Source organism: Pelmatolapia mariae, linkage group LG4, assembly GCF_036321145.2.
Source record: "Pelmatolapia mariae isolate MD_Pm_ZW linkage group LG4, Pm_UMD_F_2, whole genome shotgun sequence".
Classification (NCBI taxonomy): Eukaryota; Metazoa; Chordata; class Actinopteri; order Cichliformes; family Cichlidae; genus Pelmatolapia; species Pelmatolapia mariae.
This window is the reverse complement of record NC_086230.1, coordinates 5,209,020-5,224,360: the sequence shown is the minus strand read 5'-3', so window position 1 is coordinate 5,224,360 and position 15,341 is coordinate 5,209,020. Positions and strand designations below refer to the sequence as shown.

At 40.1% G+C, this 15,341-nt stretch overlaps 2 protein-coding genes across 2 annotated transcripts in view; both read left to right on the top strand.

The window, feature by feature from the left end:
* Positions 1 to 1,755, top strand: part of LOC134625700 (beta-1,4 N-acetylgalactosaminyltransferase 2-like) — a 36,710-nt gene extending 34,955 nt beyond the window's left edge. Inside the window, exons 10-11 of the mRNA XM_063470955.1 lie at positions 1,246 to 1,474; positions 1,562 to 1,755. Of these exons, the coding sequence (XP_063327025.1) occupies positions 1,246 to 1,474; positions 1,562 to 1,755 (423 nt within the window). The remainder of the gene's footprint in view (positions 1 to 1,245; positions 1,475 to 1,561) is intronic.
* A 6,094-nt stretch (positions 1,756 to 7,849) lies between these two features.
* The window catches only part of LOC134625699 (beta-1,4 N-acetylgalactosaminyltransferase 2-like), a 37,368-nt gene continuing 29,876 nt past the window's right edge, over positions 7,850 to 15,341 (top strand). The window contains exons 1-2 of the mRNA XM_063470954.1: positions 7,850 to 8,053; positions 8,139 to 8,259. Of these exons, the coding sequence (XP_063327024.1) occupies positions 7,850 to 8,053; positions 8,139 to 8,259 (325 nt within the window). The remainder of the gene's footprint in view (positions 8,054 to 8,138; positions 8,260 to 15,341) is intronic.

The following is a 15,341-nucleotide window of genomic DNA, read 5'->3' as shown; positions in this document are numbered from 1 at the left end:
TAATGGTGCATTTTGAGTTGCTTTGCCTGCTTTTGAGCCTTTGCATTTAGGCCCCTCTGTCCTGCACACCATGGTAGTTATGATAGCATAACGTCTCATATAGCTCATAGCTCTTGCCAAACAACGTCGAACAGGTTGGATTTGGTTTGGCTTAAAATTCAGAGAAACCACACGATTTTGCATATATTTATTGAGATAATATATATCTAATAATAATTATTATATTTTCATTCACTTGGTGGTAACTGTAAACATGAAAAACTATATTTATTAATGGTCTGAGAAAGAGAACAGGCTGTGTATTATGAAAATACCATGTTCTTTTTTCAAGATTGTATTGTACACTACGGACGGACAAGCGCCTGTTTTTATGCGTTGTCGTTAGCAACAATGACGGTAAAACCATCGCGTGTCCACTTGTTTATTTTCTACATAAACCTTTCACAATAAAGCTCAAGATCCTGTTGAGACTTTTCAAAATAAACTGAACCACGTTAAAGAGTATGCAGAGAGTTTACGGATGAGAAGCAAAAAAAGAGCCGTTAGGTGCTAAAAAAATAAACCTTAGACTCAAACGTTAGAACAGGCTTTTCCCCGCAGCACGCCGTGTAATAAATACTCACAAAGAAACGGCGGCCGTTACAACGTATGTCTAAAAATGTATAGCTTCATGCATCGGTTAAAACACTCGACTCCAGGTACATGACGCCCAGCTGGAAACACTTCACACAAGTCGAGCTGCCCGAGATTCACAGAATTTAGAGAAAATGTTAAATTTTTGTGATTTATGTCATTATCGGGATGATAGATGTCTTATATTGGGATATGAGATTTTGGTCATATCGCACAGCCCTAGTTAAAATATGAATATAATACATGTAAATAAAAGTTGCATTTAGATTTTTTTCATTGTGTTTGAAACTTTTACAATTCAAACACCTTTGTGACTACTACATAAAAAGTGTGTTGTTCTGTTTTGTCACTTAAACATGTCCGATATGTAGATAGTGCTTAATGTTCCTAAGCCACTGCATATAACTACGACTCATAACAATAACATATAACAGCAAATTACAAATATCAAATGTGATTTTCATTCATATATTCAGATTTTCATCCAATACATAAACATTTTAGATAATAATTAATGATGACAGCAACCTAGTGGCTGTCATGAACAATAATATCTACATCAGAGTATTTATTAGGCAAGATTTGTTTTGTAATGTTCTCTGTTCTTGTTAGGTTGGTGGGTCGGTGAAAGGGAATCAGTTTTACTTTGCTCTCATCTATGAGGAAGGAGAAGAAATTGAAGGTGGCTGCCTATACAGGAAATCTGGAGGGAAATTTCAAACACTTCCTGGTTACCCACAATGTTCTATGACCAATGGAGTTGTCAACTTCTTCCTGGCACGCACAGATGCCGTGCAGAGGGTGGGCTTTGATCCTAAGCTCCAGCGGACAGCACATTCAGGTAAGTCCAGACCTCACCAAAGTTTGAGTTCTAAGTGGCAGTTAAAGTTTTTTACCTTATGGGGAAAATGTCTCTTTCTTTCTCCAGAGTTCTTTATGGATGGTCTGGGCACTTTGCTAGTTGCCACATGTAGTGATGTGTCCATTGACCATCAACTCACAACATCAGAAAACAAGAGTCCTTTGTACAACAAATTTAGATACCCTGGACAAGGTGATGTTGAGTTCAAACTGAAGCTTCACTTTTACAAAAATCATCTAAAATGCATTAAATATGGATAGAGTACCCAAAAAATGTGAGTCACAGGTTTTAGAACATTTTATGTTTCCTTTGTTTTGGATGTTACTGCCACAATTAAAGAAAATAAAAACAATGATACTCTGGTCCTACAGCTTTCTTTCACCATGTATGACAATTTGTTATTTCTGTCATTTCGTTCAAGTGTTTAATTTGAATAACTATGTGAAAGTTGTAATGTCACTGCCATTGTGTTAACAATTTTTTCTAAATTTTTGACACTGGTATTTTATTTATTGCTTCTATTTAAAATGTTGTTTTATTGTCTGTGAAATTTTGTTTCTTTAATCCCACTATGTAACGAACTGTATATATATTTGTTTTTTTTTTTGTTTTTTGTTTTTTGTTTTTTTAAATTATACACGCCCTGCCCGTGATCAGGTACCCTGCTGGGGTAATAGGCTGGCCAAAGGAGGAGATAGAAGCCACTGACATAAAGACAAGAAAGCTCCTTACCATGCATGGAGGGTTTCACCCCAAGTCCAGCTTCCTGAGGCTGTACGCTAAGTGAAAGGAAGGAGGCCGGGGACTGGTGAGTGTCAGCACCACAGTCCAGGATGAGGCAAGGAACATCCACGAATACATCACGAAGATGACCCCAACTGACAGCGTGCTCAGTGAATACCTCAGGCAGCAGAAACCCAAGAAAGAGGAGGAAGGCGAGGAACCATCAAGGAAGGACAGGCCCCTGCACGGTATGTACCACCGGCAGATAGCGGAGGTGGCTGATACCCAGAAATCCTACCAGTGGCTGGACAAAGCTGGACTGAAAGACAGCACGGAGGCACTAATCATGGCAGCACAGGAACAAGCACTGAGCACAAGATCCATAGAGGCTGGGGTCTATCACACCAGGCAAGACCCCAGGTGCAGGCTGTGTAAAGATGCCCCAGAAACAATCCAGCACATAACAGCAGGGTGCAAGATGCTAGCAGGCAAGGCATACATGGAACGCCATAACCAAGTGGCCGGCATAGTGTACAGGAAGATCTGTGCCGAGTATAACCTGGAAGTCCCGAGGTCAAAATGGGAGACGCCCCCAAGGGTGGTGGAGAATGACCGAGCTAAGATCCTGTGGGACTTCCAGATACAGACGGACAAAATGGTGGTGGCTAACCAACCGGACATAGTGGTGGTAGACAAACAGAAGAAGACGGCCGTAGTGATCGATGTAGCGGTTCCGAATGACAGCAACATCAGAAAGAAGGAACACGAGAAGCTGGAGAAATACCAAGGGCTCAGAGAAGAGCTCGAGAAGATGTGGAGGGTGAAGGTAACGGTGGTCCCCATGGTAATCGGAGCACTAGGTGCAGTGACTCCCAAGCTAGGCGAGTGGCTCCAGCAGATCCCGGGAACAACATCGGAGATCTCTGTCCAGAAGAGCGCAGTCCTGGGAACAGCTAAGATACTGCGCAGGACCCTCAAGCTCCCAGGCCTCTGGTAGAGGACCCGAGCTTGAAGGATAAACCGCCCACAGGGGCGAGCGGGGAATTGTTTTTTATATATATACATATACATACATACACACACAAACATATATATATATATATATATATATATATATATATATATATATATATATATATATATATATATATATATATATAGATAGATAGATAGATAGATAGATAGATAGATAGATAGATATGGCATTATAATGAATATCAAACTCTAGACCATATTGAGAACGGGCCTTCAGGCCAGCACTATATGGGGAGAAGCTCTCTAACTCATCTGCATATATCAAATGGTTAAACATGGTCTTATCAACTACACAATCTGTCACACAGTAATCTAACAGCTTTGAGAAATTATCCATATAAACATTAAAAAAAATAAAGACAGAATACTCCCCTGTCTAACCCCATTCCCTACATAAAAGGGGGCAGACACGCAGTTACCCCATTTCATGTGCATAGACTGATGAGCATACCAGAAGGACAGAACTCTTACCAAAGATTTAGGAACCCCTCTGCTGTATAACTTATAAACTAGCTTTTCATGATTTACACAATCAAACACTTTAGAGGCATCAACCAAGCACATATTATTATGTTCCCTCTAAGCTATGCGCGTGAGCAATCGCGCACTGCTGACATGGTCTCCCCACAAAGAAAATCTGCGCTGCGCACAAAAAAAAAATCCAGCCTGAATTGGAATTAAAGTAAATACATGTATTTATTTTATTTCGCTGATTTTCTGTGCGTGGAGACTGTGTCAGCGTGTGCGCGATTGCTCACACGCTCAGCTTAGAAGGAACAGATCCAGGATTTCCTTCAGGGCAAAAATACACATATCTGTACTATGCTTAGATTTAAACCCAAACTGTTATCGGACAAGACCAAACTTTTACTTGTGTTTAAAATGATATTTTCAAGGACTTTGGATAACATGCTAGATAACGCTGTAGGTCGATAAATATTCTTGCTGTTTATTTTTCCCACTTTGTCCCTAATAATGGTTTCTAACATGACAGCAATAATTGAATCTGGGAGAATCACATGAACTATGAACCCTGTGAAACAAATAGCAAGCAAATGTTTCAAATGTTCAGCAGATATCTTGTCCATCCCACGTGCTTTACTGTCTTTTAATGTTCTAATTGCATCATAAATTTCTCTTGATGACACTACAACATCTTCCTTATTATCGATTTCATCCTCGGCAGAAACTGAACTTTTGGCAGAGTTAAATAGATCACCGTAATGTTTCTGCCACATTCAAGTAATTTCCTCAGACCAATAACACCATCAATATTAGCTGGTAAAGTCGTCTTAACACTATTCATTGTTTTGATTTCTTTCCAGAATTCCTTTACAAACTTATCTCCAATTTCTTAGCAAGGAAGTCTGCCCTCATTGTATCTTCATTCCTTTTAATAAAACATAGCACATACTTAAATTTAGCATTTTCGCATTTCTTATGGTTAAATTTGAGGAACAGAACGTTGCCACCCTGACTCCATCCAAACTTTAAAGGACCTGGCTTCAGCATGAAGCTCCTCACATCATAACTTGTAATATAATAATTTTTAGTGATTTTATCACTGAACTGTTTTCAGATGGTCATTTATGACATATTTGTTGTTGTTATTGAAATATAAAGAAAACATATAGTGATGACAGCTTAAACAAAAGGTTTATCAGGTTAGGAAAGCAGAATCAGTAGGAGCTTTTACCTTTTAAAAGCTGGCTTATAAAATTTACTTTGCTTTTAAAACCATCATGGCATATCCATGTCTAACAGCCAGTTTTGCATGTTGATGTACCCATATAGTCAAATACATTCCATGCCTCAGTGACAGGCAAAACATGTGCTGCATCCTGTCTTTCAGGATCAGTGACCTTGGCTTGCTCTTGAAAAATATTTGTTTGTGAGAGAATGCAAATTTTCCACATAACAAAATCTGTTTATTTTGCTTTAATTATGATTATCCATATCCAAAATCGAGGATGGAGGTCAATTATTAGGTTAGGTTTGAGCAATGGGTTTCTTTCAATTTTAGGGTTTATAGGTGTTGTTGCTAGTTTGCCAACTAATGTAAAAGAAAAGTTTACAGTTCTCCTTGTTTTATCTCAGCCAGAAAAACATTTTAGTGACTAGTGGGTTTGAATCTTGACCAGTACTGGCCCTCAGGCGAGGCCCAACTACCCAAAGCCTACCTTGATATGATCAAGAGGTATAGAACTGAACCCATACTGGCTCAGATGTCACTCGGATTAGCAAGGTATGCATCAGATGTTGAGGAACCAGGACACACTGATGAGAAGAGGACTACTGGAACAACTATTGGACAAAGGATGGACAAAGGATGAGAAAAATAATAATAATAATAATAATAATAATAATAATAATAATAATAGAATTGCTTGAAGGCTACGATGCATGTAATCCCAGGGTGAAGAGTTACATGTGGATTCTTCAATACCCAACATCTAGACTAACATTGAAACAACTAGTAGTTCAGTGTTCCAACATCCTGAAGGAGAAACTACCATCACAACTAGACATTGATGAGGTACAAACAAATGTTACAGCAAGGGTGATCCTGGAGATGTCATCATCTCTGAGATTGGGTAAGAACAGCTGGTATATTGATGGCAATAAATATGAGCGTAACTAACCGGAAGTTCTACCTAAGGTCTGAGTTAGTAACAGGGTTTTTTGTGGCTCAAGAGTTGGCAGTTCGTCTTGTAACCGGAAGGTTGCCGGTTCGAGCCCCGGCTCAGACAGTCTCGGTCATTGTATCCTTGTGCAAGACACTTCGCCTACTGGTGATGGCCAGAGGGGCCGATGGCGCGATATGGCAGCCTCGCTTCTGTCAGTCTGCCCCAGGGCAGCTGTAGCTACAACTGTAGCTTGCCTCCACCAGTGTGTGAATGTGAGAGTGAATGAATTGTAAAGCGCTTTGGGTGCCTAGAAAAGCGCTATATAAATGCAATCCATTATTATTATTAAGGTAGCAGAAGCACAAAACCTCCCCTTTATATACATAGATTTGTTCATGGGGAATGACATGGTTAGGATTAAGGCTGTGCCAAAGCTACTAGGTTTCTGAAGTCTTCTCTTTATCTGTTGTTGCTCAATCCCAGGGATTTATTACCTGTCCCTAGTCCCTAGTCGAAGTTGTCCCCTTTTGGAGGTTGTTTTGGGGATCGTTAATCCATTATTGATGGAAGTCATCACATAAACCAAGGTGTGAAAAAACTGTAGGCCATTCATTGACACAGTATCCCTACACAATCATGTGAACTATTGAGGTCACCTGAGGCAAGATGAGAAGAGGGTTGAAAGGCCTGGGAAAATATCTTAAAACAGCATTTTAGATGCAAAAAGAGAAGTAGAAAGGATGAAGATCCCCAACACAAAACCACATTTGAATGCTGCTTTGCATCTTTTTGGAAATTCAGAAAGATTTAAATGAAACTGAGGATAGAAAACCAGAGCTATTCAAATGCTTCGAAGAAAGGTGGAGTCTATGCTAAAGAAAATGTCTGACAAGTATCACAGTCCATGAGTATCTCACAGACTTGATAAAAAAGCATCATCAGGAGACCCTGAGCTTCGAAGGTTCCCCATTATCTGCTGCCAAGGTGAGTACTGCTGTAGAAACTGATACACAGTGTAATGAATGGTTTAACCTGCTGATAGAATATCACCTGTATGCCCCACTTCACTAGAAAAGATGGATGTTCAAGTTGTTAACCAAATTTTTTTTTTAAAGTTAATTTACTGTTTTAGTTATTTGTACCATACATGATTAAGGCATGTGAAAGTCTCGTAGGATGACATCAAACAAGTACATTACATAAAATATTGAGTTGATTAAGTAATATTACTGTGACTAAATGTCAGTTACATTTATACAGTTCTTGTTTAATCCAAGACTCATCCACATTTCCTAACATCATCATCTGTCCTACATTGCCATTGCTCAGAGAGACACTTGACTACTTCATCAGTGAAACATGGCTGCGCAAAACACTCCAATCTTCTTCTCTGTGACCCTTTTCCTTTCTGTTACAGTGTCAAGGCATCCTAAGGAAGATGTGCCTTCTCATCCCTCTGCTGCTTTTTCTTTCTCCTGTCTGTGGGGATCTGTTAAACTTTAAACTTTACTCTGGGTCTTACATGACAACTTGGACAAATGCCCAGACCTTCTGCAGGAAGTACCACACTGACCTGGTCACAATCAGAAATGAACAAGAGAACACATTTTTCAGTTCTGGAGGCTGGATCGGATTATATCGAGCTAATACAAGTACATGGAAATGGTCCCGAGGAGACGAGATAGCTAGCTTCATCAAGTGGGGTAGTTATCGTAAGTAACATGTTTTAAAGCTCAAATATTAATCTTAGAATAACACCTGTTTAGGTGTGAGAGCAAATTATTGATTCTTATTAGATTGTGCAAGATCACATTTGTTGATATTAACATTAGTGTGTTATTTACTGTTGGGAACAGTAAATAACAGTATCTCTTTGCTTCTTCTTTCAGAGGCAAGTCAAAATGGAGACTGTGTATATAAGAATAATGGCGTATGGTGGAGTCACGGTTGCCATTTCAATCATTCTTTCATGTGTTTTGATGAGAAACTGGTTTTGGTGAAGGAGAATAAGACGTGGGAGGAGGCATTGGACCACTGCAGGTCTCTGGGTGCAGTGGACACAAATGATCCCAACTCTCCCTACAGGAACCATCGCTATGACCTGGCCACACTGATCACTACTGATGACCACACCTATGCACGGGAGAGAGCACAACAGGCTACTACTGATGAGGTCGGACAGTTTTCTACAGCTTATTTGTGTTGTTAAGAAACTCATACACCATGTTTACAATTGTCTCTCTGTTCAATGTTGGCAGGTGTGGACAGGCCTGTATAACCTGGCTGGTGAGTGGCTGTGGGTGGGTGGAGAACAGATGCAATATGAAAATATTCCAAGCTGCCCGACTAATGGCTTCTGTGGCGTCCTTGAGAAGAGTGGTACTGCATCCTATGGCATAAGAAACTGTCAGCAGAGAAGGAACTTCTTCTGTTACATAAAGCCATAAAGCCACTTACTCAAGTTCTGTATGTTTGTATATAATGATTTTCTTTGCAATGGCTCTTACTTAATTTTGACTACTTGTTTAAAGATATTTCTAAATTACTTCAAACTTTTGATCACTATTATATGCACTATTTTACTGGGAATGTTATACTAGTTACTGCAATACATTTACCTTTATACTCTAGCTATGATCTTTAGTGCCAATTAAACAATTGGATACAAAATAATAGGAAAAAAAAAAGTCTTGTCACAGAACAGCTGTTTCAGACAATGAGAGTATTAAATTATACAATTATAATATTCATGAGTGTGACTGGATATTTGATGGTACAAAGTTTGAGATTTAATGTTAAAACCTGCTCTGTCATTGTTGTCCTCTTAGATGTATGTGTTTATTATGTCATTACAATTGATTAGAAAGTTTAGCCAAGCAGCATTTCATCTGTAAACCTAATACATGTTGTGTAAATGATAAATTGTGTAAAAGTCTTGTGATTGTAATTAATTGTATTGAGCTTATGACAGGTGATGGATAAATGGTGGACTACAGAAAAAATATATTAGTTGTTTAGCGTGTCTGTACTTAGGAAGGTAAAGCTAGTGATCTTTTAATTGGAAGGTTGGTAGTACAGTGGACTGGTTCTAGACAGGCATATATGAGGTGGCAGACAGAAATGTAATGGGGGCACATGGTGGCAACGAAGACAGGAAAGGGGTGGGGCGCTCTGGATAACTGTTTTTGTAATTGGATTGCGCTTTTCTGGGTGTTGCCCATGCATGTATTATGCACTAGTGAAAGGTAGTTTAGAAAGTGTTGTGTCCTGTAATGACTATACCATATTGCACCACGAGAGGGTGGTGTCGTGAAATAAGCGTAAAGTGCAGTCGGGAAAATGTAGAGTTAGAATATAGTTAAGATGGCTAACTGATAACTCGATGTGTCTCCCTGTTACCTCTACGATGTAAAGTCATGTATTGCATTCATTAAAGAGCACTGTTCCTTGATGACGACTGGTTTATTACCGGCCGCTGCTACATTTTGACAACGAGTAACCCTGCGTGTTTTTTCTGCTTAGTGTTTTTTTTGCTGAGTCATCATGGCTGCAAACATCCATCCACCGCCAATGTTTTTGCCTTGCCCTGGAGATCCTGCTTTGCCCTTCAACATGTGGATGCATATGTTAAACAATTATTTGCTTGTGATCAATGCAACAGGGAATGCTTGGCCTGAAGCACGAAGAAGAGCTACTTTACTTCACTGCTTAGTAACAGAGGCCAAAGGATTTTCTACTCACTGCGAAATACAGGTGATACTTTCGCCTCTGCTGTTATTGCCCTAGAACAACACTTTTCACCCAAGGTAAATGTTGTTGTGGAAAGACATGCTTTCAGAAAGCAAACACAAGCTTCATATGAGACTGTTATCCGGTATGTGGCCAGCTTGTGTGACCTTGCTTCTAAATGTGAGTTTGATGACAAGGTGTTACAAGATCAATATATATTCTTAGTGCTTATTTTCTGATTATATTGTTTTATGTATTTTAATAATAAAGGCTTGTAAAGCAAGGCCACTTTTGACTCATAAACCAAGTGCTTAGCCAGACTGAAAAACAGGAAGTTTAGGGTAGAGCTGCATAAGCATATTGATAGAATACAGGAAACCAGACAGAAAAGCGGAACTAGTAACATACAAGGACTTGTTTATATCGAAACTATGTGTGACGTGTGAAGGACCAAAATAACACCTATATGAGACACATTTTTAGCTTCTAATGCTAGAGATTCTGCAACTGGCTTTGGGCTGTGCAGGGCTCTCTCTTCCGGAAGATGATTGAATAAAGAATTATAAATGTTTTGACCACTCCTGAGTCGGGTTTTCTCTGTTCTATCATGGGGATCAAAGAATCGGGTTTAATACAGGACAGAAGAAATGATCCGTGATCAGCTAGTTGAACATGTGTCTAGCCCCAGCATAAGAGAAAGACTCTTGCTTGAACCTGATTTGACTCTAGATAAAGCTGTTACCTGGCAACACAAATGGAATCTGCAGTTCAACAAGCTAAATCCATAGCTGCAGACAGCAGTACTCCAGTCCAAGGTGTGCAGTCTCACTCACACTCCATGCAGAGGAAACACAAATTCAATGCTCACCCTGCAAAGCCATCTCATGCAACGAAACCATCTAAGAACTGTTTTCGATGTGGTTCAAACAGTCATTTAGCCAACTTTTGTCAGTGTCCTGCTGCCATTGGTACTTGTAAACTGTGACATAAAATTGGACATTTTGCTCGTGTCTGCTGCTCATCCAAGACAAGACATGTACGGGAAGTCCATTTACCAAAACTCACAGTCCTCTATTTAACAGATCCTTCGCATGCATCAAAAGGATTGTAATGCAGCATAAATGTGAGCACACCTACCTCCTCAGCTAAGGACATCGAACTGATTGTGGACACAGGTTCTGCAGTTTCTATCTTGCCTAACCACATCTACGAAGATCACTTCAGTGATACACCACTACAACCACCTGACCTTTAACTGGTTACATACACAAAGAAAACAATTCCTGTGTTAGGCTGCCTGCAAGTCACAGTGAGCAGAGGAAATGCATCCACCTCAGCTGTGTTCTTTGCTGTAAAAAAAGGAACTTCTCTTCTTGGAAGAGATCTAATGGAAGCGCTGAATGTCAGCATTGCAGGCAATACTGTTCTACCTCCATGGACTGATCCTACTGCTTCTGTGATGTCTACAAACCCATCACCTGCTTCTTGCATCCCTGCTGCCCCAGATATTGGCTGTGTGTGTGCCTTTGTGCATAAAGTGAAAGTTGACCCAACAGTCAAACCTGTCTGTCAGAAGCTGTGCCGTTTGCTGTGAGGGCTTCAGTTTCAGCAGAACTGAATTGTTTACTCAAAGCTGGTGTCATTGAACAGATTGATGCATCACCATGGGTATCCCCAATTGTTGTGACAGGATGGAAAATTGGTGGAATAAGGCTGTGTGTAGACCTCCGTGAACCAAACAAAGCTGTGATCACTGATTGCTACCCCTTACCACATGTAGATGAATTGTTTGCCAGCTTACAGGGTGCAAAGATGTTTTCTACAATTGATCTTGCAAATGCATACTACCAGCTGCCCCTGCATGAAGATAGCAGAGATTTGACAGCATTCATTACTCATGATGGACTCTTCAGATTCTGCAGAGTACCTTATGGACTGGCCTCTGCCCCCTCAGCTTTTCAGAAAATGATGGCTGAAATCCTTAAAAACCTCCCAGGTGTCCAAAACTACCTGGATGACCTTACTGTCTACAGTAAAAGTGCAGCTGAGTATGACCAAAACCTTAGCACTGTCCTGCAGGAGCTCAAAGATGCTGGACTTGTGCATAACGAAAACAAATGCCATTTTAGGAAGACATCGCTACGCTTCCTAGGTCATGTGGAGCATATTGATGCTGTTTTGAGAGCCCCTCCCCCATCTGATGCTGTTGCTTTGAGATCCTTCCTGGGCTTGGTGTCATGGTACTCCAAGTTCTTGCCAAACTTTGCAATTGTTGTAGCCCCTATGCGTGCCTGTGCTAACAACAAGAACACCTTTACATGGACTTCAGACGCACAAGCGAGCTTTGAAGAAGTAAAAAAACTCCTGGTGAATAGTCCTGCACTGGCACTGTTTGACCCTGCCTTGCGTGTTGTGATCTCTACTGATGCAAATGACTATGGGCTTGGTGCTGTATTTGCTCAAGTGCAACCTGATGGCACAGAAAAACCTGTGGCGTTTGCTTCCCGCACACTGTCTGCAACAGAATAAAAGTACTCAACTGTTGTGTTATGCTTGTGTGTGGGCTGCAGAGAAATGGAGAACGTATTTGTGGGGCCGACGTTTTACTCTGCTGACAGACCACCAAGCTCTGACAACACTGCTGAGCACCAAAGGGATTAATAGGGCTGGCATGCGTATCGCGCGCTGGTCTGCCCGCCTGTGTTTTGACTATGATGTTACTTACCGCCCAGGTTCTCAGAACTATACAGCTGACTGTCTCTCTCACCTGCCCCTGCCTGTTTCTTGCCATCCCATCTCAGATGCAGATCATGAAATGGTAGCCCAAGTTTCTGCTGCCATGTCCTCACTTCCAGTTGCGGACTTTGACTCTGCCTGTTCCACTTGCCCTGGACTGGTTGCTTTGCGTTCACAAATACAAAGTGGCTGGCCTTCCTCAATTAAAGCACTTGATATCACACTTGCACCTTACTACAAAATCCGTAATGAACTCTCAAACCTAAGTGATTATATTCTCAGAGGCTCAAGGCTCATTGCACCACTTTCAGTGAGACCTAAACTGATTGCACTGGCACATGAACGTCACCAAGGAATTGTGCGCACAAAACAAAGTTTAAGAGATCTCTACTGGTGGCCAAAAATTGACTCACAAGTTCAGTCTGCCATAACCTCATGCCTCCTTTGTCCAATGACGAAACTGCATATACTACTCCTGCTCCTCTCCAACCCATCCCACTGCCTGATGGACCATGGAAAAAACTTGGTCTCGACATTGTTGGGCCTTTTGATACTGCAATACCTGCTTGTAGATTTGTCATAACATTGACTGACTACTACTCCAAATGGCCTGAGCTTGCCTTTTCACCTTCTGCTACTACTGATGATGTTATTCAGTTCCTCTCATCTGTCTTTAGTCGTCATGGCAACCCAGAGAACATTGTAATTGACAATGGTACACAGTTTACCTCTGTAATGTTCACCTCATTCCTCCAGAATAGAGGCATCTCCCACAGTAGAACATCTGTCTACTACCCAGCTGCAAACGGAGCAATCGAATGGTTTCATCGTGCCCTCCGCACCTGTATCCAGACAGCAATCCAGCAGTCAAAACCATGGAAGGCGACTGTGCTGGATTGGCTTCAAGTTTACCGTGCAACACTGCATGCAACTACTTACCTCTCTCCCTATGAACTCCTGTATGGCAGAAAGATGTGTACTGAACTGGATGTACTCCCTTTGTACTCCCTTTGTGTCTCCACTGGATGACGTTGCACGTCACTCAGTTTGGAAGTATCAGTTGAAAATGCAACGTTACACTGATGATAGGCGTCACGCACAGAAACCTTCTTTTCTACCAGGAGAGAGTGTGAGGATAAGGAAACCACACCATGTTCCCAAAGGACATCCCAGATTTACTCCTCCTGTAACAGTAACAAAAGCCAAAGGCTCAAATGCCTTCTTGCTGAGTGATGGAAAGATTTGGAATGCCACTCATCTAGCACACTGCTAGGTTGCACCACACTAAAACTGGCTCACCTACTGCCAGAAGACTGCCACGCGTCAAGTACAAGCCTCGCTGGCACAAAGACTATATTGTACCATAATAGGTTGCTTGATAAAAGGACATTAGAGAAATGTTATTACTTGTTCTATTTTGGGTTTAAAAAGAACTGATTTACTGCCACCAATGCACTAAGAAGAAAAAAATTGTAATGGAAATAACTGGAGTAATAATTTCTTTTCATTTTACATAGGAGTGCAATATAATTTCAGGCTTATTTAGCTTTGCTAGTTGTAGTATTCTGATGTTATAACTATTACAACATTTAATTTCACAAGTGTATGTTTGATTTGCTAAACAGTAAATTATTTCATTTCGGTACTACGCTATTTGGTGATAATTTGCTATGGTGAACTCTTTTCATAAAGAGAGAGGAGATGTTGTGTCCTGTAATGACTATACCATATTGCACCACAAGAGGGTGGTGTCGTGAAATAAGAGGAAAGTGCAGTCGGGAAAATGTAGAGTTAGAATATAGTTAAGATGGCTAACTGATAACTCGATGTGTCTCCCTGTTACCTCTACGATGTAAAGTCATGTACTGCATTCATTAAAGAGCACTGTTCCTTAGAGAGGACTGGTTTATTACCGGCCGCTGCTACAGAAAGTAGCTTCAACAAGTTCTGATCTTAAACCTGAACTCTGAGTTGGTGACCAAATTACAGGAACGTGTGCCTAATCAGATCCAGAATAGGCATTTGAATTTGTTCACAATGAAACTGAAATACATGACAATGACATAATTTCATAACACACGAAAGTACACCTTATTAAGAACTATATATACTGTATAATTAAAAGTAATGCAAAGCATACAAAATATTAAAAGTGATATTTATGTATACACTTATTTCAAACATATAATATATTCAGAAATGGGATGTTGAAAATAATTGACATGGGACAATAAAATACTCAAATAATTAAATATATTTTCCCTTTAAACACGTTTATAGGTTCAAAATAAATTTCAGATAACTTTTCAAAAACATCTTACAGCAGGAGTCTCAAACTCACGGCCCCCGGGCCACTTCCATCCCGCACCTCCCCTTCTTCCAGCCTGTGAATTGATGTAAAATATATAATGCAATTTTGCCCTTGAAATTACTTTTTGGTTTTTTTTTCTGCAATGAAAAAAATAATTAAGTAATTTATCATTTAAATTTGCAAAGTAAGTGCAGTTTCTGACTAGAGCAGGGCAAAGAAACCGCAGCAGCTGAAGAAGAAATGGTAATATTAGCAGAAGAAGAAGAAGCAGAAAATGTTGCTTTCCAAACCTAAAGGAAAGTGAATGATGTAGACCGATAATTTCAAGAAAGATGGACACTGCAGTATTTTTTGTTGAGTTTAAAGCGATCTGCATTATATGTAAGGAGAAACTTGCTGTACTCAAGGAATATAATCAACTGTTTTCCACTAGAGGGAATCAAAGTATATTCTTTGTTGAAATGCATCACATATAGTCAATGAAACTCCTTGAGCAAATCCTATATATAAATAGACCTATCTATCTATCTACCTATCTTAAAGACACAAATTTGTCATCTATCACACAATATCTAATTATCAGCAACACAAGCATACATCACACAATAACTTCAATCTCCACTTAATCTAAATATTGACAAATACAATAACTGCAGAACACGGTACTTTAAATGACTTATGACTT